General features: G+C 44.0%; 1 protein-coding gene across 1 annotated transcript; it reads right to left on the reverse strand.

Moving 5' to 3' along the window:
- Positions 1-674: 674 nt before the first annotated feature.
- Positions 675-7,117, reverse strand: STMN1 (stathmin 1). The gene is made up of 5 exons (XM_074976147.1): positions 7,040-7,117; positions 3,368-3,437; positions 2,500-2,672; positions 1,555-1,746; positions 675-1,149 (listed from the first exon to the last, which is right to left on the reverse strand). Exons 2-5 carry the CDS (start codon positions 3,378-3,380, stop codon positions 1,081-1,083), a joined length of 447 nt encoding a protein of 148 aa, XP_074832248.1. The 5' UTR covers positions 3,381-3,437; positions 7,040-7,117; the 3' UTR covers positions 675-1,080.
- Between the last annotated feature and the right edge of the window lie 14,090 nt (positions 7,118-21,207).

Consider the following 21,207-nt stretch of genomic DNA (forward strand, 5'->3'; position numbering starts at 1 on the left):
GCCATCAGCCAACAATAAAGTAAAGTTGGAGACATTTTGCAAGGACAGCAGTGGGAGTTGGGTGCTTTAACTGTCCTTTGTGTCTTGACACTACTATTTTAGTTAGAATAACTTTTTTGTTCAAAGTGTTCCATCTGTTAGTTGGTAATAAAAGTATATATTGCACTGTACCAGTATTTGCCATTGAAGTCCTGATAAGGTTCCCATTTTTTAAATTTTAAACCTCTGTCATTGGGTTAGAGCAGCGTATAACCCTGGCAAGAACTGTATCAAGTATCATTATTCCCACCGAAATCTCAATAAGCTGCATGGTGATACTTGGATAACTCAGTGTTTCCAGAAAAGTTGTTTTTAAATGTAGGGGGGGTGGGGGGGAAGGGAAAAAACAAAACACAAAAAACAGATTAGTCATGGGGTAACAAGGACATATTTGTTGAAGTGTCAACATCCAGAAAGAGGTGGCTCTGAATTGCTAACAACTGCTGAGGTGCCACAACAAAGCTCTTATTGTAATATTAAGAATAAAACAATGAGAGCAGCTTTAGGGAAAAGGCTACCACACAGTATATCCAGTAGCTGGGTGTAAGGAAAAGTGCTGCTTCAGGCTTTTATAGATTAGAAAGAAAAGTTGGAATTTTTTGATCATACTAGTTTCAGAAATAATCCACTTACGGTAATAGCACTGTGCAGCTTTATTATGTCACTCAGTTACAGTAGTATAAGACTGGGACAGTCAGATTTTTTGAAGTGTAGCAGATATTTTAGCATGGAATAGTTACTAAATATTCCTTTCACAAACATGTCTTACAGAGCTCATACAGTACTAGCCATCAGTCCAGTAGCAACTGCACTGGAATAGAAAAGGATGCAACAAGAAGATAGCTACACTGGAAAGACAACCACTTTAGAAAAAAAGTGAAACATGTAAGATCTCCCCTTTAGCCCCCAAAGCAAGTGTACAGTTTGGATCTAACTATACAGCCCTACATCAGTTTTCTAGAGAAATTCAACAAAAAACCCACTGGCCAATACAGTCTTTGGATATTTAGGGGAGGGGAAGAAAGTAGTTTTTGAATGAAGTCAGTCAGTTTCATTCTCACCAGGTTCTTTGCCTTCTTTGTTCTTTCGTACTTCTTCAATATGCTTGTCCTGAAGAAAGGAAAGGTGATTGAGGGATTAGTTGTTTGAATGAGTCTACTCAAGAAACCTAGACTCTAGGTTTGTAGCAGCACATATTTATACTTCAGTTGCCACATCCACCTTCACACCTGACCCCCAAATGACAGGATGAATTGTAGCATTTGTTCTGAAGATCAGGGACTTCTTGCTTCCTTTTCTCATGTGCACATATTCCCTCGGGTCCCTCTTCCAAGAGAGCTACTAGAGGTCTTTGGTGGAATTAATAAGCTATATAATCCTAGTTAGTGCAGAGACCGACCAAAAATACCCCCAGATGTCTATTTATACAAATTACCCGACTCTGTCATCAGCTAATTAGCATAGTAAAGAAATACAAAAGTTCTTCCCAACTTGGAATTGGAACTCTCCACCTACTTTCTCCCTCAAGCGCTCCAGTTTAGCAGCCATTTGTGCCTCTCTGTTTTCTTTGTTAGCTTCCATTTTGTGGGTCAGCTTCTCTTCTGCCATTTTGCTGAAGTTATTATTCTCCTCAATTGCTTTCTGAAGCACTTCTTTTTCATGCTCTCGTTTCTCAGCTAATTGCTTCAAGACTTCTGCTTCATGAGACTTAAGATAGACCATGCATGTTTAGACATAAGACAGATGAACTACATAGCAAGATACCCAACTGTAGTTGTCTACACTGGACACAACATTTTCTATTGCATACTCAATTTGTGATTGTCTTAACACTTATTAAGCAAAAATCCCCAGTGCTCTCCTCCTCTGCTTACCTGGATTCTATCAGTTGATTACATAACTGCAAGAACTTAAGTGTAATAATCTGGTTAATTAGATAGCTCTTGAAAAAACAAAAACAAAAAAAAAAAAAAACAATAGCATACTGCTGCCAAGTTTTGTGGATGAATACTGTCCTCAATTCACTATTGTATGTTTTGGTATGAACCCAGATACTATGCAAAAAGTCTAAGGCTATGTTTGATTAACAGCTTTTGTATTCATGGCCCTCATGTATAATTTGCAGTTATTATAATTAGGAATTTCAAGCTGTGTCTCAACAGAAGGTCCAAGACTTTTCCCATGAAGAGTCAGAGGGAAGACAACCTCTCAGTAAACTTTAGGACCACAGTGCCCAGTATGCTGTCCATTTGCCACATGCGAAATTGTACTGCAAGCCATTTAACAAGAAAAAACAAACAAACAAAACAAACATTTTCCTGCTCTTTACAGCACCATATTAGCATGTACAAATAAACGTCTTTATTCAAGATTCAGAGTCCTGCAAGTTTACATTTATCAAAAAGGTTCAAGTGAGTGGTACGTGACTATCCTTTACGCTACTGTTAACTTTGGATTTACCTTGCGTCTCTCTTCTGCAGCTTCCAGCTTCTTCTGAATTTCTTCCAGCGAAAGATCCTTCTTCTTTGGAGGGGAGAGGGGAAATTCTGGGACTGCTTCCTTTGAACGAGGACTGAGTATCAGCTCAAATGCCTGCCCAGAGGCACGCTTTTCCAGCTCCTTCACCTGAATATCTACAAGAACAACAAGTCTGATACTTTGAGCCAAATGAAGTGTTGACTTTGTTTCCTTACACTGGATTCTTAGTGTTATGATAATGCAGCTATTTAACAAAGGGCGAGTTTAAAAAAAACTAGCACTTTAGCCTGGCATACGCCAACAATACATTTATTTCTAAAATGTACATAGCCACCTCCTTACAACATCCCAGTTAGATAGGTAAGTATTCCCACTTTGTAGCTGTAGCACTGAAGTACAAAAAGATTAAGTAGCTTGGCCAAGGTTCTCCAGAAAATATATATATATATTTTTTTAAATAATAAAGACAGGGATTCAACCCTGTCTCCCGAAGCCCTAGTGCACTGCTTTACCCAAGAGGAAAGCCTATGTTTCTCTGACAAGAGTACAAATGGCTCCTAAAATCCTGCAGAACTGACTTGTCTGCTTATAGGACTTAGTGAATATAGCCTTAACCCCTCACCTTTCATCAAAGCAGACTGCTTTCAGTTTATCTGAGTGCTATCTGCTAAGAAGGCTTTGCACATAGATTTTGTTTTCTAACCCCCAAGAGAATAGTATTTTGCTCACTACTTAGTTAATATCAACATTATTGTTGTAAAAACTTTTCTTTCATTCAAAATATTTACAAGTTAGTGAAGAAGATACAATAAAGGAATATTTAATAAAGTGTTCTTAACACATTACATACCAGAAGAAGCCATGATGAAGAAGGCAGACACCAGAAATGTACTCTAGAAAGACTCCAATCAGTGGAAGCCCTAGGTAATTCATAATCATGAATATGAGTAAAAATAATCATTAATTTTTGAGAAAGCCACCATAGGAATTTATAAAAAATTGCTTTACACACCAGAATACAAGTCCCATCAAAATCACTACGTTACAGGAAGACTACTGAAGACATAGTGGTTATAGTTATAACCAGATGACCCTTAGGGTCCCTTTGAATGCTGATTTGACTTTGTGGCTAATTTCAGTAATTGGTTAAGTTTCCACTATTCCATTGCCTCTATATAGTCAGCTCATCTCCCACAGTCCTTGTCTGTGACCATTGCAAAGTATGATGCAAGTATTTAGCCCTACAATTTCTCTGCCCCCACAAAGGGCTACTAATTTTGGAGAAAAAGCAGCTTTTGGTCTTATCATAAACTGGAGGAAGTCAATATATTCTAAAATTTCAGTGGCACTTTGGTTGTTACAAGGAGGAAGAGAAAGAGAAAAAATATTTTCCTTATCTTCTGATAAGGAGAGCCAATGGGCTTAATTGTAGCCAGGGTAGTTTAGGTTGATACTTAGAAAAACTTCCTGTCAGGATGGTTAAGCACTGGGATAAATTGCCTAAGGATTCTGTGGAATCTCCATCATTAGAGGTTTTAAAGAGCAGATTAGACAAACACCAATCAAGGCTAGTCTAGCTCAGGAGTGGACACAATTCAGACCACCCAGCTGTTTAGTACAGCAAGCATACTTCCTAACCAGCAACAGCAGCCACAGTATGTGTTCAGCAGCCACTGCCCCTCCCCTCTCCTCCCTCTGCCCTGCAGCTGAGCTACTCCTGGAATCCTCCAGCTAGCTGCGGGCAAGGGGACAGAACAGGAGGAAGAGAATGTCAGTATCCCTCTGCCCCTACACTTCCCATATCTCTGCAGAGCTGGGATTGGAGGGAGGAGAGCTACTCGAGGCTGAAGAGAGATGACAGAGATGACATGAGATGACAGAGATGCATGAATGGTGACAGAGATGAGTACTTTGCAGAGAGGCTGTTAAAGAATCAGAGGGGTAGCTGCATTAGTCGGTATCTATGAAAACAAGTCTTGCAGCACCTTATAGACTAAATAATATTTTGGAGCACAAGTTTTCATGGGCAAAGACCCGTTTCATCAGATGCAGTGTAGGGGAGATTTCAGATTAGGTACATTGCATATGAGGAAGCGGGTCTTTGCCCACGAAAGCTTATGCTCCAAAATATCAGATAGTCTATAAAGGTGCCACAAGACTTCTTGTTGTTTTTGCTGTTCATAAGACTTCTCTAGCAGCCAACCCTTTCTTTCTCACATGCAGTCTCAGTACTACAGTCTCTGCTGCATGCACAGTGTCACTGTATGCATGTTGTGCCACACACACTTGCCTGGTCTGTACCACAGTCACACTTGCTCTCAAGTCCTGAAAAACTCCACCCCTTCTGCTTGGGACCTGCAGCCCCTCTAATGACTTCCCAAAATGCATGAAGCAGTCTCTGTGCAAAAATTACTGGCCACCCGCCTCCAGATGGTGCTTGGTCCTCCCATGAAGGCAAGAAACTGGATCTGATGACCTCCTGAGGTGTTCTAGTACCCTATGATTCTGTAAGCGGATCTACAATTAGAGCCTACTTCAAATTTTAGAGAATTGCAATGACAATTTAGACTCAACCAACACTATACTTAACACTACAATGAAACAGCTAATCATTTAAGGCAGCTGTCCCTCAAAAATACTACATTTGGTTGTGACTGTACAGATAGGATGAGATTTTCCTTATTTGTATGCTATGCTTGGTACACATCTGCTGAAGAGAAACCAAGCCATATTACAGCATGCTTGGAGTCTAACCATCTTGTAACCAGGAGCAACAGGGGGTCACATGCAGCCCCAGTGTTCACCCATTCTCCCCACCCGGCAGCTTTAACACAGTTCTGCTTCTAGTGTGTGGGGGTGTTGCGGCCCTGGCCACAGAACAATGGATGAGGTCGGAACATGGCTGATGCTCCCCCAGAATCCCCCTCACCAGTCAACACTGCTTGTAACACTTAGCTTCCAAAAATCATTTCCATCAATAGATCTCAAAATACTTTACAAAAGGTGAACAGTTATTATCCTCAATTTAATGGTGGACATAATTTACCTAGGGACCCAACACTACATAACAGGGTCAGGAAGTGAATTCACATTTGACGTACAGTCCAGTATTCTATGTAGAGAATCCACTGCATAGAGACCAGTTACATTAACCAATGCCTGTTTACCCACCTACAAAGGTGCATACAATCCCACTACCAATGTTGACTCTTGAGTGAAATCATTTAGAAGGCTTAAAAGCTCTGTAAAAGTGCAGAATATCATTATGAAGACTGAGAGCTAAACCATTTCCCTTAATGCCAGATTGTGAGGTTTTGTTTTTAAAAAAAAAAAATAAAAAAAAAAATCCAACCACAAAAGCAGGACTGATGGCTGAGATGAGACAGCTATGAACAGCTGGACTGTTAAAGAGGGAAGACTGGAACCAGACCAATAGCTACAGGTGAACAAGCATTGTAAGTCTGTGAAAGACAAGACAGGGCTGTGGAAAAGTAATGGGGGCCAGAGCCCCCACGTGAAGCAGTGCCAAGAGCAGCCCCTAGTTAAAGCAGTCTCCAATCAGTGCGCTGGGGATGCTCCCAGCTCGTGGGGCAGGTCCCCAGGCGGCCCAAACGCGGTACCAGAGTCGGGGCAGGCAGAATATACCACCCAGCCATTCAGAAGCGAGCGTGACGCAGGGCTCCCTTGAAGCCCCTCCCTCGGCACGCGCGCTTCGAACGCACCGAATTCAAACCGCTGGAAAGAGCGCGCAGGGGGCGAGGAGGGGGCGGGGCTAACGGCAACATCCGGGCACCTGTGTACCCCCTCCCCAATCTACTCCTCCCGCCCGTTTCACCCCATCGGGAGCCCCCGCCTTCCGCGCGCCACGGTCCTGCGGCTGCAACCCTGTCCCCGGGGCAGCCTCCCGTCGGTTTGGCCCCTCCGTTCCTGAGAGCTGCGGGCCGGATCCGGTCATCTCTGCGCCTCTCACCGCGCAGCGAGGCGCCCCCTAAAGTCACCAAAGCGGCCGCGCTCGCTGGGCGCCGCCCCTTCCCCGCGAACAATGGCGGGGTCCTGTCACAGGGATGGAGAGAGGGGATCGTGGACAACAGCCGCCGCCTGACCCCACCCCTCGGCCGACGGGTGGGGCTGCCCCCAGGCCACACGCGACGAGGACAATAGAGCCCCAGCCCGACTGGGGGGACGCGCCCGCCCCGCCCCCACCTCCTTGTCTCCGACAGCCCCAGGTCCTCTTTGTCAGCTCTGCGACTCCGCCGTCGGGATCCGCCGCTCCCTCCACGCCGGGGAAAGAGCAGAACCGACGCCGCGCGACAAAGCCAACCTCAACTGCCGCGCTGCTCAGGGGACAGACCCCCCCACCCCGTCGCCACAGCCCCGCTGTCCCGACCGTCGAACCACACCCTCCTGCCGCCCCGCGAACACCCACCCATCCTCCCGTCACCGGCGGCTCCGTAGCGATCACCGTCCCGTCTGAGGGCTCTCTGGTCTGTCCCCTCCCCCCAATCGAGCCTCACACACCCACCTGCTCCGTCCGCGCCACTAGCCACACTCCGCTCTTAACCGACCTGCTGCTCACAAAAGCGCCAAACAATGGCACGTGACCCGCCCCGCCCCACCTCCATTGGCCGAGAGCGGCGGCACGTGCCTGCTAGCGGGGGAGCGGAGGCGGGGGGGGGCGGCTCGCGCGGCCCCCTTCGCCTGGTGCATCGCGGGAGCTGTAGTCCGCAGCCCAGGGTGTGGGGGAGGGCCCGAGTGGGGGGAGGAAGCGAAGCTGCTGGGGCCAGCAGGGGATGGGGACCAGGATGTCGGGGTCTGAGCCCCCTCTGCTCCTCCGCGCGCGGGGGCGCGCACAGCTGGCCCCTACCTCGCCGTCCGCACGTGCGAAGTAGGGCGAGCGGGACTCCCTTTGTCTCCTGCCACTCCTCTCTCTGGCCGGCCAACGCCCCCGCCCTCCCCGCCACGTGCCAGCCCTCGTCCTTCGCGGGACGGATCCCCGCGTGGGCAGGTGCGGCAGGCCCTCCCCCCCCCCCGGGCTGGAGGCTATATCCAGATGCCTCCTGGGCAGCGGTGAAGTCAGTGGCAACTGTCCCATTTCAGAAGGTCCCAGCTCTCAGCGTGCCTTGCACGTTGGGCTGGGACTGCTCGTGCACAATGGCTAACTCCGAGAAAAGCAGTGGCTTAATTCACAAACCTGTGTAAGGTGTCTTGAGAAACCTCCCTGGCAGGTGCAACAAAAGGGACAATCCTCATATGAAATGTGTTGTAATTTGTATGAAGCCATGCACCGACCTGTTACTTCAATGCAAGTGAAATAGAGGGCAGAGAATTCAGTGAAATATAACCCCCACCACAACAGTATAATATAAATCATTTGCACTTGCATAGCACTTTTTGTTCAAGGGACTCAACCTGCCTTGCTGAAGTACCTCACACAGCCCTGCCTCTGAAGGTTCAAATACACTTAAAGAACGGCAATCAGCTTTCATTGATGGTTTTGTCACATACAGCATACTTGGGCAAGGGCTCTGATTTGTGCAGTTAGTTACACTGGAAACCCCTTCAGCCAGGTAGCCCGATTCCTTCATCCATAATGATCATCTTATAATACATGAGGGTAAGTGGCTTTTAGAGCCCTCCCTGTGTTATGGGGAATATGATGAACAATTCTGGTTCAGAGGTGTTGAATTACTAAGCATAGACAAGTAGTTCATGCTCAGACAAAGTGTGAATGAACTGGCTGGATTTTAGTGCATTCTTTAAAAACAAAATTATCTCAATATGACTCCCTTGGTAATTTTTGTGATCCGCTCATTTAAATTGCATCAAAAGTCAATATGCATGAGATGTAAATGACTGAGGAAAAGCAACCTTATGAGCCAAGCTCTTTATTTCAAAGGCTTTGTACCTGAAGTACTGAAATAAGAGGTTTTATTCAGGGGATCCACCCCATTGAGCATACATTAAAAAAACAAAGATTCTACACACAGAATCCTACCTTAAGGAGGGTTAATATTGTGACAGAAAATTATAAAGCTTTCAAAACGAAGAATATTTTAAACCCTTGCTGTTTCTTTACTGATCTAACGTCTATTTCCATGGAAACCGCATCCAGTGACAGAGCTCTTAGAACTGGGTTGCAGCTGGATCAACTGGCTCTACACAGCAAGAGCCATTTTTAAGTAGCATTTTAAAGCTGATTTTAAGAACTATTGGTTAGTGCAATGTTTCAGAATTGAAACATGGCCCATCTACTTGATCATTTAGTAACTGACCTGGTATACCATGAAAGACAGGTCAGGTGCAGCTCCATCTACCAGGGGTAGCCCTGTATATGCTAAAGGCACATGTTACAGTCTAGCAAGAACCAGCTGTCGAAGGGCTAGTGGTAATATTATCTATGCACACACATACAGACAATTTTTAAATAAAAGAACTTTCATAAGAGCTGTGATTACACTGCTTTAAGTGTTATGCATTTATTATTATCCATATGATTTCAACAATGCATTAGAGGCATGTATTTTAAAGCCTTTCAGTAACAGAAGGCAGCATGTCATGCAGGTGATCTCAAGAGTCACCTACTCTGACTTGCTGGATTGGTGGGTTTTTGATTGACATTCCTGTTGCTTCTGTGTGCGAGGCCCTCAGCAAAGATACGAAAAAATGTCATCTGTACCTCCTGCTCAAAGGAGTGAGGTTGGGGCATCCCGCTACCAGTCACTTGGGGCTTGGTTGCACATTGTTAAGAACTAAAACTAAAAAAAGACTTGAATCTAATTATTTTTCCTTTAGGTTAAGATGTCTTTCCCATATAACTGCTACAACTTAGAGGCAACATGGTCCAGCAGCCAGGTCTTCGTTCTGCCTATTCCTCTCAGAATGACCAAACGCTGAAGGTTCAGAAATGACCACAAGGTTTATAGTGTTCTTTAAATAATGTTAAATGACTTCCTCTCTCTTCCCCAGCCAACCCTTTGTCTGCATTGTTTTTAAACAGTACACTACCTGGGCTAGAATTGTCTTTAACTATATGCATGTGTACAACACCAGCACAGCAGAACCCAGGTCTCAGTTGGATTCTTTGACCCAAGAAAAATACAGAAATACATAATACTGAACATAGATTTCTGATTTTTACAGCTTTCTCACATATTTACCTTTTTGTCTCATTTTTGGTCTCCTATCAGAAAAGATTTTAAGTTCCATAAAACCTGTTTGTGTGGGGCTGGGCTTTGTCACTAGGGATCTCAGGAAAAAAGGAGTATATGAAAATCACAAACCTCTGTTTATAGTTATTGTTTGCAGGAGACCAAGCTGATTTCCTTTGAGCTCAATACGTAGTCCAGCAGCTTTTGGTTGCAGGATTGTTTGCAAATAAGAATGATCTTTCAGTTTAGTTCAGACTTTCCAAAAATGTTCACATTTTGGAAGAAAAAATTCAGCAAGAAAGGTCAGAGTTTTTGAACGCCATAAGCCACTGAAAATCAGGGCTGAAGAGTCAATATGCTATTTCAGTCCTAACCCTAACCAAATCAGCTAATGAATATGTACACAACGCATATTGGCAGAAAGAGAGGACAATGGCACAGCCAGAGGAAGACACTGCAGGATGCAGACAGGTTTATACTGAGGAAAACACTTGATTTCAGCTGGTGGCTAGCTGGTGGCTAGCAACCAAGGCCACTCTATGGACAGCTGCACCTGCCTGATATCAGGTTCAGTTCTAGTTGTACATATCAAAGTTTTCCCTGCTTGATCTAGGTATTGTACCAGTGCAGCTATAGAAGTAAATGGCCACTATCTGCTGAGACAGGGATTAATACCCAGCACGAATAAGAATTCAAGCCCCTCCAATGTTTTTGGAACACCCCAAGTCTCACTGACTTCAGTAGAAGCAGAATCTTTGTCTTCCAGGGGAGTTGAGGGTGCTCAACACTAGTCAGGATCAGGCCCTCAATGAATCATTAAAATGGGTGCTCAGACCTGTTTGTATCTCCCCTCAGCTCCTGGAAGGATGGGCTCTTCGTTTCCCCAACTATCAACCTGAAAAGTATAAATCATCAAGGTGTTTGATCAGCAGTTCCCAAACTTTTTCCGGCTGTGAAACACTTGGACGTCACGGTCCTCTCTGCAGAACACTATCTTTTTTACATCACCGTACTATAACTATGTAGTAGTAGTAGTAGTAGTAGTAGTGGTAGTAGTAGTAGGCATCCTTCAGTCTGCATAGACTATGGATCGCGCCCTTTAAAGTTTCAACTATGAGGAACATTACTAATTGAAAATATTTTGTAAGAACATTAATTAAATTATTGTACAGTAAATGCAACTCAACAAGTAACAATAGAACGAGGCATTAACAAAACAAATATAGCTGAGATGACAAATAAAACATAAACAAAATCAGCATACTTACTTAACAAATTTAATGTGATGGATGAGCCTGGTGGGATAAACAAAGATGCCTGATATTAGCTGTGATATCTGACACCTGAATCCGCAGTTCATTCTCTGCATCCAGTTTATTTCTGTACTTTGTTTTTGTGGCAATATACCTGGGAAAGCCAGTTTCACAAAGATAGGTGGTAGTGAAAGGCATGATTTTCATGAGCGCTTGCTTAGCGGTATCTGGGAACTTACACTGCACTTTTACCCAGAATTTGATCAGACTGTCACTGGAAAATTCCAACTTTAAATCCCCATTACACATGAGATCAATATACTGCCCCATGTCTTTACTATTGAAGCCAGGTGTTATGCTGTTGAATGGATTGTGAAAGCAGTCACACTTGTCAGTTTCAGGAGGAAAATAGTCATTAAAAATGATTTGGAGTCTTTGGATGCTGAGCATTATATCTTCCTTCACTGCCCCATCAATCTTGAGATTACACTCTGAGAGGAAGATTTCCAGGGTGGGAAAGAAATTAAGATGACACTTTTTTACTCCTGAAAACCAGAATTCAAGATTTCTTTTTGTTGCTGAGATTTTATCACGAGCAGTGCAAAATTGAGAATCAAAATTTACTTTTATCCCTGCGAATGGGAAAGAGACCGCCATTACTCAATTGCAATGGCGGAACACTTTGACATAGCTCGCGGAACAGAACACCAGTGTTCTGCCGGCACATAGTTCGGGAACTGCTGGGCTAGATTTACAAAGATACCTAAAGAGGCACACAGGTAGCTAGTATCGGAGGGGTAGCCGTGTTACTCTGGATCTGTAACAGCAACGAAGGGTCCTGTGGCACCTTATAGACTAACAGAAAAGTTTTGAGCATGAGCTTTCGTGAGCACAGACTGGATTTTCGAAAGCAGCTCAGTCCCATTGAAATCACTGTTCTATATAATCAGCGTTCTCTGAAAGCCAAATGCGTGGGTAGCCACCCAGGAGAGATTCAAGTGCAGTCCCGCTGATCTGCAGAACACCCCCAGCCACTCACAGTAGGCAACATGTGTTTCCTTTGGTGATGCACATCTGCACATGTCTTGGTGCACAAAACTAAATTAATTCTGACCATGAATGGAAAAAATTAGAGGGAATAGTGTGTGTGACCCCTGACTTCAGCTTGAAAATGGATATAATTCCACTTACCTCCTTCAAAGAATCAATTAAGGTTTGTAAAGCATTTTGAGATCCTTGAATTCTCAGTGCAACATAAATGCAAAATATGTTTGTGAGAAATAACATGGGAGCTCTCTTCTGAGGCAGGTTACTTGGGAATTGCCTCGGGGCACTAATAATATTTATCATTTATAATCCAAGGACCTCAAAGTTCTTTTTAAAAAGGAAGGTCAGTATTACTGTTCCCCATAAAGCAACTGAAATTGAGTGACTTGCCCAAAGAGAATCATCAGGTCTGTGGCAGAGTTGTCAAAAGAATTCAGGTCTCCTGATCCTAAGCCCTTTACCTTGCTACTGGACAACACTTCCTCGCCTCAAAAATTGTCTGAAAACATAAAAGACTTTAAATATTCAGATTTTTTTCCCTTTAAATGGTGACTGCTATTTGTATTCTTAAATGCTTCAAGGTCTCAGCCAGAGGATTGTTTGTACATGGAATTAGGACATGAAGTAATCAGATTTAGAATGAAGATTAAAGATGCTTCTGTGGTGTACTTATCAAAACACCCCACAAAGAGACTGGCATAATTAGGTGACAACTCAGCCTACAGCAGTGCCTGTAAATTGCCAAAAAATTTAATCACCAACAAGAAAATGCACTTTTTGAGCATTAAATGGCCATCCTTACAATGTCCATAGTAGACAGACTGACAGATACTCAGTCTGTTATGCAGAGAAAGCCTTAAAATATCTTTGTAAACAATATCAAAAGCAAATATTTTCAACATCCAGACATATTAGTAGCAGTTTCCAAATTAGCAATGTTGTTGATTTCAAAATGGAAATCCAGTACAAGCATTTTACTGTATTATTATGGCTGATGTTGAGAGGATCACTCGTGTTTTTTTGTAAGATCACCTGCTAAAGAAGACATGGGACCTAAAAGAGATTCAGCACCCAAACCTAGAGAGAGGCAACATTGTTTAATGACTAGAGCCCGCGGCTAAAATCAGGGGCTTATTCAGCTCTGCCGCTGGCTTGCTGTGTTGCTCTCAAGCAATTCACTTTGGCTCAGGTCGGACTAACTCCCATTAAAATAAACAGAAGGTAGGCTCCTAAATACCCTCAAATCTCCCTGTGCCTCAGTTACCCACTGGCTTAATAATACCAACCTGGGGTAACTCACAAGGGTGTTGAGAAATTACATAGCTAACATAGCGTTCCAGCCCACCATCGGCACTAGATAAACCAATCAATTAATCTGCAGAATTTGCCAAAAAACAAGAATAAACATGACTTTCAAAGCATGATCTGAGGCCTGGTCTACACTAGAGATCAAAGTGGATCCTAGGTACACAATTCTAGCCACTCCATTATCCACTGCTCCCAGGGGCATGAATCCAAAATAGGCTCTATTGTGTGTAGACACACGATTTCAGAATAAGTTTTGCTTATGCTGGGGCTTCCCTGTAGTGTAGACGCATTATTCCGGAATAGTTTATTTTGGAATAATAGCTCTGGAATAAGCTATTCTGGAATAACTTTGCTGTGTGGACATACCCCTTAAGTCTGACTTCTATGTTTTTCTCTTGGAACGAAACTCATACCGGTCACGTAATTTCTGAATAATTGTGCTCTCTGCTCCATCTCAGTGAGGGCTGGAGAACACCAGAATTCACTCCCCATCCTGTGGACAGCCTTTCTAGCCCTGCTATGCCAATTTATATGGGATTCTATACCGTCACAGATATTGTGGCCTGCAACCCTTCTCAATCATTATGTGCTAGCCCAAGCTGGCTTGGAGTTCCCTTTCCATTGAGTGCACGGAGCACTGAGAGGCCCCCCTTCCTTTTCTTGCCAACTTCCCCTATCATCCTAGTCCTGGTCTTAAGTAATATGCAGGGACCTGCGCCAACTCTATGCACCCTGCCTGAATTTCATCCTGGGCACTTTGCTTGTCACGTGAGTTGGCCGTTGGAATAACCAAATGGTGAAGGTTCCAGAATGACCACTGGACTGGCAGTGCTCTTTAAACAACTGAGCAGTGGGAAAGGAAGGGAGGAAATGAAGTTTTATTGGGAGCTGACCTGAGGTTCACTAATTAGATTTCAAGAGCGTCAGAGTCAACCACTTCACCTGGGATATAGACCATGTGAATTTGACAACACAGAGAACAGCAATGCATACAGAAGCCATAAAATATTCAACCAAGAAAGATGGTTCCCATAAGACATTTGCTCTGGCTCTTTGAAAATGAAATAAAGAGGTTTGGTGTAGCATTAATTATTCCCTAGTCCCTAATTAGATTCTGGGATTCAAAAGCTGGGTTCAGATATAGAAGCAGCTCAGCAAATGCCATTGTATTATTAATAACTTCACAGCATGATACCAGTAAAAACGCCACCTCCCTTTCACGACAGAAATTTACCTCACAATAATGGGAGGAGTTCTTAGATGAAAACGCCTTTAAAGGTACATTCCTGATAAGTAAGATAATTCACCTTATTGATCTAAAATGGCAAAAGAGAGCCCACATTGAGTCTATTCTAGTTAAGGTCAATGCAAAATTCCCAGGCCGCCCTTTGTTATCAAAGCTAAACTGCAAAATTGGTGGGCAACCAAGTGGTGATACAATCTGGGTTTCTTTGTTTAACATAAAGATCTGTGATGTGGGAAGCAGAATTATTTAAAGTAGTGATCAAAAGCAGACAAAGCAAAGTGAAATTTGGGCCAATGTAAGACATGTAAAAACAAGCCTTTATATAACCTAACTCCGCCCCACCCCCACCGGGTTGCACACACACACGGCTGCATCATGGTCGTACAGGAGAAACAGAAAGGGAACTTAATTTTACTGCATTGCTCTAGCACCAAGGAGCCTATTCATGGATCAGAATTTAAATCGTTCTAGGTGTTGCACAGCCACAGCGTGAAAAGTTGGTCTTGCCCCAGAGAGCTTGTCCCCCTATGTCAATTGACTAGAGGCGGACTATAAAGAAAGGTGAAATGGATAAATCTGTTTTCATTGAACTAATATAGAATAATTAAACAGCATGGTGTGTGGAAAGTACATTTGATTTTTAAAATTATTTCTATTGTAACCCTGTAAGGTGTTTTAAATATATGATTCATTATTTAAATTCATTCAGAAATGTAGTATATTTCTCTCTTGTGCCCATGAAAAATTTTCTGAATTGTTCAGTCCTTGGGTTGGCTGCATTAGATATTTTAACTATAATTATTTAAAACATTAACAGCCTGGAAACAACATATTCAGTTCCCTGTTTATTATTAAGTATGAATTTTTAAATAATTGAGCATTTACTAGATCAATGAAAAATTAAATACAGTAGTCCATGAATGACAAATACAACCTTACACAATGAGCAATATCGTATCTGGAGATCTTTACCCAGCAGATATAATGTTACATGAAATGTACCAGCATATTACTACTGCACTTTCATATAAACCATCAGGAAAGGCATCAACATGGTTTGGCATAACACAGCATGAGGGTGCATCCTTCTCATACAAAAATAGACACAACCTATGACATTCATATAGGGTTCTACCACCAACACATGCATTGTAAGACACAACCTCAAACCTTCCCAGTAGCACTCAAGCCAAAGAGGTAGAAATTGAATGTGTTCTGTGCTTTGCAGAATCGGGCCCATGATTAAAGGGTTTTTTGTGTATTTGCAAGAAAAGAAAAAATCTCTCTCAGTCAAGTGTTCACAGCTGGAGAACCCTGGTGTGTACACGTCAGAGTACAAGAAAAGTGAAATGAGGAAAGCCTGCTTTCAGACAGAACAATTAAACCGTGCCACTCGTGGAAAGTACATTTGATCCTTAAAGTGCTTTCCACTGTAATCCTCCATACCCAGCTGCCTTAATCAACAGCACCAAAATCTTGGTGTGCCAACACTGTAGGAGATGCTGCGGGGAGCCCAAGGGTGCCATGCTGCCAGCTCCCAGTGCGCCAAGGCCTCCAAGGCTTATTTCTCTTTCAGCCTGAGAGCTGCACTCCATGCAGGAGGCAGCCTGGCATGTGATGCTGCTGGTTTGGGCTATCCCATGCCATCTGATTGGCCTGTGAGGCACTGGCAGTGGTGGCAGCAGCTTGGGCTGTCACTGCCATCCCTCTTACTCCTGCAGCTGCTGCCTGTCTGTCTCTATAGCAACTGGGGCAAAGGCCTCATCCCCTGGGGCCCGGGCCTAGGTCTCAACCCCTACCTCCATCTCAGACTGGAGGTCCAGGAGCCTCGGATATGCTCCGGCCAGATTTGTCAGTCTCCGGTAGCAGATGGCCACTCACGTGGCAAGTGGCCGGTTCCATTTTCATCTAAAAATGTACATAAATAAAACCCAATTAACTTTTCCTTCTCCTGAGCCTGAGATTTGGCAGCTCAGCCGCTTTCAGAAATCACCCCTCTGACCTATGCGAAGCTGCTTTACCTAAGGAATAAAATTACACCATTATCGGCCTCCTCACCTTCTTCGCCTCCCCGGCCCAGCTGCCTCTCATCAGCAAGGACAGGGAGAGGAGATGAAGAAAGCAAAAAGCCAGGATCAAATAGCAGCTCCCTTCATGGCCACATAAGAAAATGGACAGCGGGAGAAATTGGCCAGGCTGGAAGGCCATCTGGTGGGGGTTTGAACCTTGTATGATTGCAGGCATATGATCGCTGATGCTGTGTGCGTAGGGCAGAGATAAAGCCGAGGTTTCCCAACACCTTCCAAGATTTTAGGGAGGGCTGGAGACCAGTTAACAGACTAGTGCATGACTCCTAAAATGGGGGGAATCTGGACATTTAAAAATGCTATTCGAAGTAGCACTCTTTAGTGGGTAGACACTGGACGGGGACTCTAGCGAGGTAGGTTCTGTTCCCAGCTGTCACTACCCTGCAGTGTGACACAGGGTAAATCATTTAATCTCGCTGTCTGTCTCCCCTCTCAGTCTCCCTCTCTCTTGCTTATTTCAGATTGCAAGCTCTCCGGGGAGGGGTCTGTGTTTTACAGTGCATGCGAATGTCTAGCACAATGAAACACCAAGCCCAGCTGAGGTCTCTCAGCCCAACTGTAAGACTAATAAATAAATCATGCAATAATAATAATAATACATGATTAGGATTATTTCACACTCAGCCGATCCTAAAAATGCAAAGAAAACCTTCTCACCCTTTGGATTCTAAACTAAGGGACTGGTGCTGAGCTGGTTCCATTGTGAAGACTACCAAACCTGACCCCTAGAGGCCGTGAGGATGGAGTGAATTTCATGGCTTCTCCTTGAGAATTCTCTGCCACCTTTTCCTGGGATAGCAGCCCTGGGGACAGAGGGTAAGTGCATTGTGAATGATTGTAGCTACTATGATGCCACATTGCAAAAAACTGGATCGTACACGTGCATCACTGGATGGGATCTGTGCTGTGCATCATAGGCCTTTTACCGCTTAGAGCTGAGAGAGATTCTCCTGTAATCCAAGCAGTAGAAACTTGTGCTTTTTGGGACAGTAAGATCTTAGTTCTATGCCCCGGCGAGGCCTTGATATTCTCAATGCCCAGGCTGTGTAGCCTAGTGAGAACATGAAGCCCGTGCAACAGATGACCATGGATTTGATACCAATATTATTAAACTAGATTCTGTCTTACCTTCATCTCTGTGTGTGACTTTCCAAGGCTCTGGGGCGGTGGTAAAAAGCAATAAAAGATTCAGTTTACAGAGAACAAGAAATTCTGCTCTGGGAAATTCTGTAAGGGATTCTGCATTGTTTTTAATTGGACACTATAATGCTGCATGCTTGTCCAATCTCAGCCCCCAATCTGATCCATGCAAATAGGCATGCATGGAGCCTCTTTGGAGGTAGTTGCAATTTGCAAGGGCATCTGCTCAGAACAATTTACCATCATGTCAGGACCATCATCCATTGTGCTGAATCCAGATCTCAGTAAAAGTCTCACCTTAAACAACAAAGCACCACCCCAAAAGGGCATTTAAAGGGCTGTTTGAACACATATATAAATATATTTTATTGAAATCAACAGGGAACCTTCACCTGAATAAATCTTCACTTTGATTCTCCTTTATAAAGAATTATGCTTTCAAAGAAACAAAGGATTTGGCTGGGGGATAGGAGACACACACTGGCTGGTAGATATAAATTCACAGCATGTGTGAATTCCATATGGAGTGATCTGACAAAGCTCAGAGGGGCTTCTGAGGGTGGGGGAAGGCGTACAAGATTACCAGAGGTTAGGATCTTAAACCTTCACAGCATCTAGTCTGTGCTGATGCTGCCAGATTTCAGAAGCAGCTCAAGTCGCAACGGCTGCTGTGGGAAGCCTTTGAAGTTAGCATAGGTTGGGGGCTGGAACTGCTCTGCAAACATAAGCCAGGGCTTAAAAAAATGTATTCCATTCACAGCTGAGTGATGTCTTAAATGAGACTGTGAGGAGAATCTAAATGGACCACTTTCTTAAGCTGCTGGGTTTAATATTAAAATGGATCAGAAATTATTTTTAAATGTACAGCCCAACAGGGAGCTAATTCCAAAGCTGCATCTATGCATTCACAAGCTCTTTGGGGTAAGGGCTGGTTTTGGCCCCACTCCTGCAATTAGATCTGTTAGTGCTGACTCTCTGCACAACAGGGATGTAATTTGCGTGGCCCATACCACACTGAACATATTAATGTATAAGGGCTTCATCCAGTGTCAGTTTTGCAGAGCATCAGATCAGGCCCTAAATAAAAAACACCCCCAAGAATTCAAAAATCTCTATATTGTAGGTAGAATAAATCACAGCTCCAGGTCCACCCCAGGAATGACCAAGAGGTGACGACCCTGCAATGACTGGCATGAAAAGTTAGTGGCTCACTGGTCATCTCTGATCCGGTAGGTGACCATAAACACAAATCCCACCAGTACAAGGGCATGAATTTTTTCTTTTTGATTTTCTCAGCGGAGGAGTCAAAGATGGAACGAGCCAAGGCACTTCCCCTCTCCTTTCAAAACGACTGTCTGATCTAGGCATTCTGTCCTCAAGATGTTTCCTCTAAGGATGGGATTATACACGCTGGCAGGGCAGAGCAGAATAAGACAGCATTGCTGCTACCTACCTGTGTTTTGCCTATTCTCTGGATACACCTTATACTAATATTAGATTCATACTAAAAATCAAATAACATTATACTTTGCTATTATAGAGGGTGTTCAAGCAGCCAATCTTCAGACTCCTTGTTCAAAGTCATCCATATTGCACCAAAGAAGCAGATGGCGGCAGAATCAAGAAAAGAATCCAAATCTCCTTGACACCCAGTCCCCCAGCTCTAGCCACTAGACATCTCTAGGGAGTACTGCCCTATACACTTGTGGCTGGCAAGTACTGCAGAGCAGCTGCACACATGGTTCTCTGCTGTGTTGTCTGCAGCCCTGTGATTTTTCTGAGGCTGAAATGTGAATGCAAGCATCTGTCTAAGAACTGATGGTGGTGGCTGAAATCGACATTCAAGACTACGTTGGAGAGGAAACAAAGGTTTGGGACTAAACCATTAATCAAAGGAAAATAGTGATCACAAAAGGCTTTTAGGACCCTTTTACCTTTTCTTCTTGTTCATTTGCATTGGCCTTCAGGATTTTTGCCCTCAGGGACGTGCTTCTCCTTGTCACACTGCGCACCACAATGCAAACATCATCTTTCCCCAGGATTCTTCTTGTAAAATGCATCAGCTGATGAATGTCTGGTCTCGCCCAGCCAGCTGTGTTGTGGCAGGAGCACTTCAGGCCCACAGGGAGCTCTGAAAAATGAGATGTGCCTTCCATGGCCTTTATTTCAGAAGTATCAGAGAGGTAGCAGAGTTAGTATCTTCAAAACCAGGAAGTCCTGTGGCAGCTTATAGACTAACAGATATTTTGGAGCATAAGTTCTTGTGGGCAAAGACCTGCTTTGTCAGATGCATTTCTGAAGGTAACTGTGCCCTATGAAACACCAACCACCTGATAGCTGCAAAACTAGGCTGTGTGGAAATTTTTGCATGTTAGGATCTTAGATGCACTCATATAACACTCAGTATATACTTCTCAATGTTTTCACTGTTCCTGAGAAATCTGTGGAGGTGGCTCAAACAATTCACCAGGACTGTTAAAGATCAAGGAAATGGCCTAAGTATATTTAGACCTGCCTCTGGAATCTCCAGAAACTGGTTGTTCTTCCAAGGGAACCCCCTCTACACAGCTGTTTTTGTTTCCAGAAAAGTCTCTAGTGGAAATGCAATTGCATGTGAATATGCAAATAAGTGTGAAATATGTAAATCTGCACTTCATTTGAATTTTTGCTCTTGCTCATTTGCATTCCTCCTCCAGAAGGGGAATGCTATTTAGACATGTCTAGATGCAGCCTAAGGTGCCACAGGAAATCTCGTTGTTTTTGTGGAAACAGACTAACACGGCGACTGCTCTGATTCTTGTCAGGAGTAGTCGTGGCGGGAACCCTAAACATGGCACAGTAGCTAGACTGGATCAGCTCCTTTCTACGTTAGTCTTTGCAGCAGAGAGGTGTGTGGAAGAGGGCTTGATCCAAACCCTGCAGGAGTTAATGGGGCAGGGAGCATTTTTCCACACTGACTCCAATAGATTTTGGATCAGTGGGGGCCTATTTTTAACCTGCAGCATTTTTCTGGCCACGATTTGGGGGAACCTCTGGATAAGACTTTAGCGTGAGTGTTGGGGGTCTGATTTCCATAACCGGGGTAGCTCATGTCAGGGGAGTTGGAAGCTAAGCAGGCCAGTGATACTTGTCATTAGGGGAACATAAGAGGGTTCCAGCAGAACGAGGAGTGCAAGTAATGAATTTCTTACAGGTACTGTCCTATTGCCCCCTGGGGTTGGGGAGGGAATTGCTGTAGGACAGTACCTGTAAGAAATTTAAATGTGGAGTGAAGTGCAGAGGGCTCAGGGCAGAGGTTGGGGTATGGGGGTGAAGGAATCAGGGCAGGGGGCTGGGTATGTGGGGGCAGGGTGCATGGGGGGGAAATCAGGGCTGGGGTGGGGAACTCTGGGGCCTGGATACCCGCTGTTGCATCTTCAGCATGCTCAGTGCCCCTTGGTAGCAAATTCCTACAGAGAACA

Source organism: Carettochelys insculpta, chromosome 24, assembly GCF_033958435.1.
Source record: "Carettochelys insculpta isolate YL-2023 chromosome 24, ASM3395843v1, whole genome shotgun sequence".
Classification (NCBI taxonomy): domain Eukaryota; kingdom Metazoa; phylum Chordata; order Testudines; family Carettochelyidae; genus Carettochelys; species Carettochelys insculpta.

Excerpts from the sequence above, each read along its gene's own strand:
- STMN1 (XM_074976147.1), bottom strand. Across the intron at positions 1,747-2,499 it reads CTGCAGAAGAGAGACGCAAG|TCTCATGAAGCAGAAGTCTT; the intron begins GTAAATCCAAAG and ends GTCTATCTTAAG. Across the intron at positions 1,150-1,554 it reads TGGAGCGCTTGAGGGAGAAA|GACAAGCATATTGAAGAAGT; the intron begins GTAGGTGGAGAG and ends TCCTTTCTTCAG.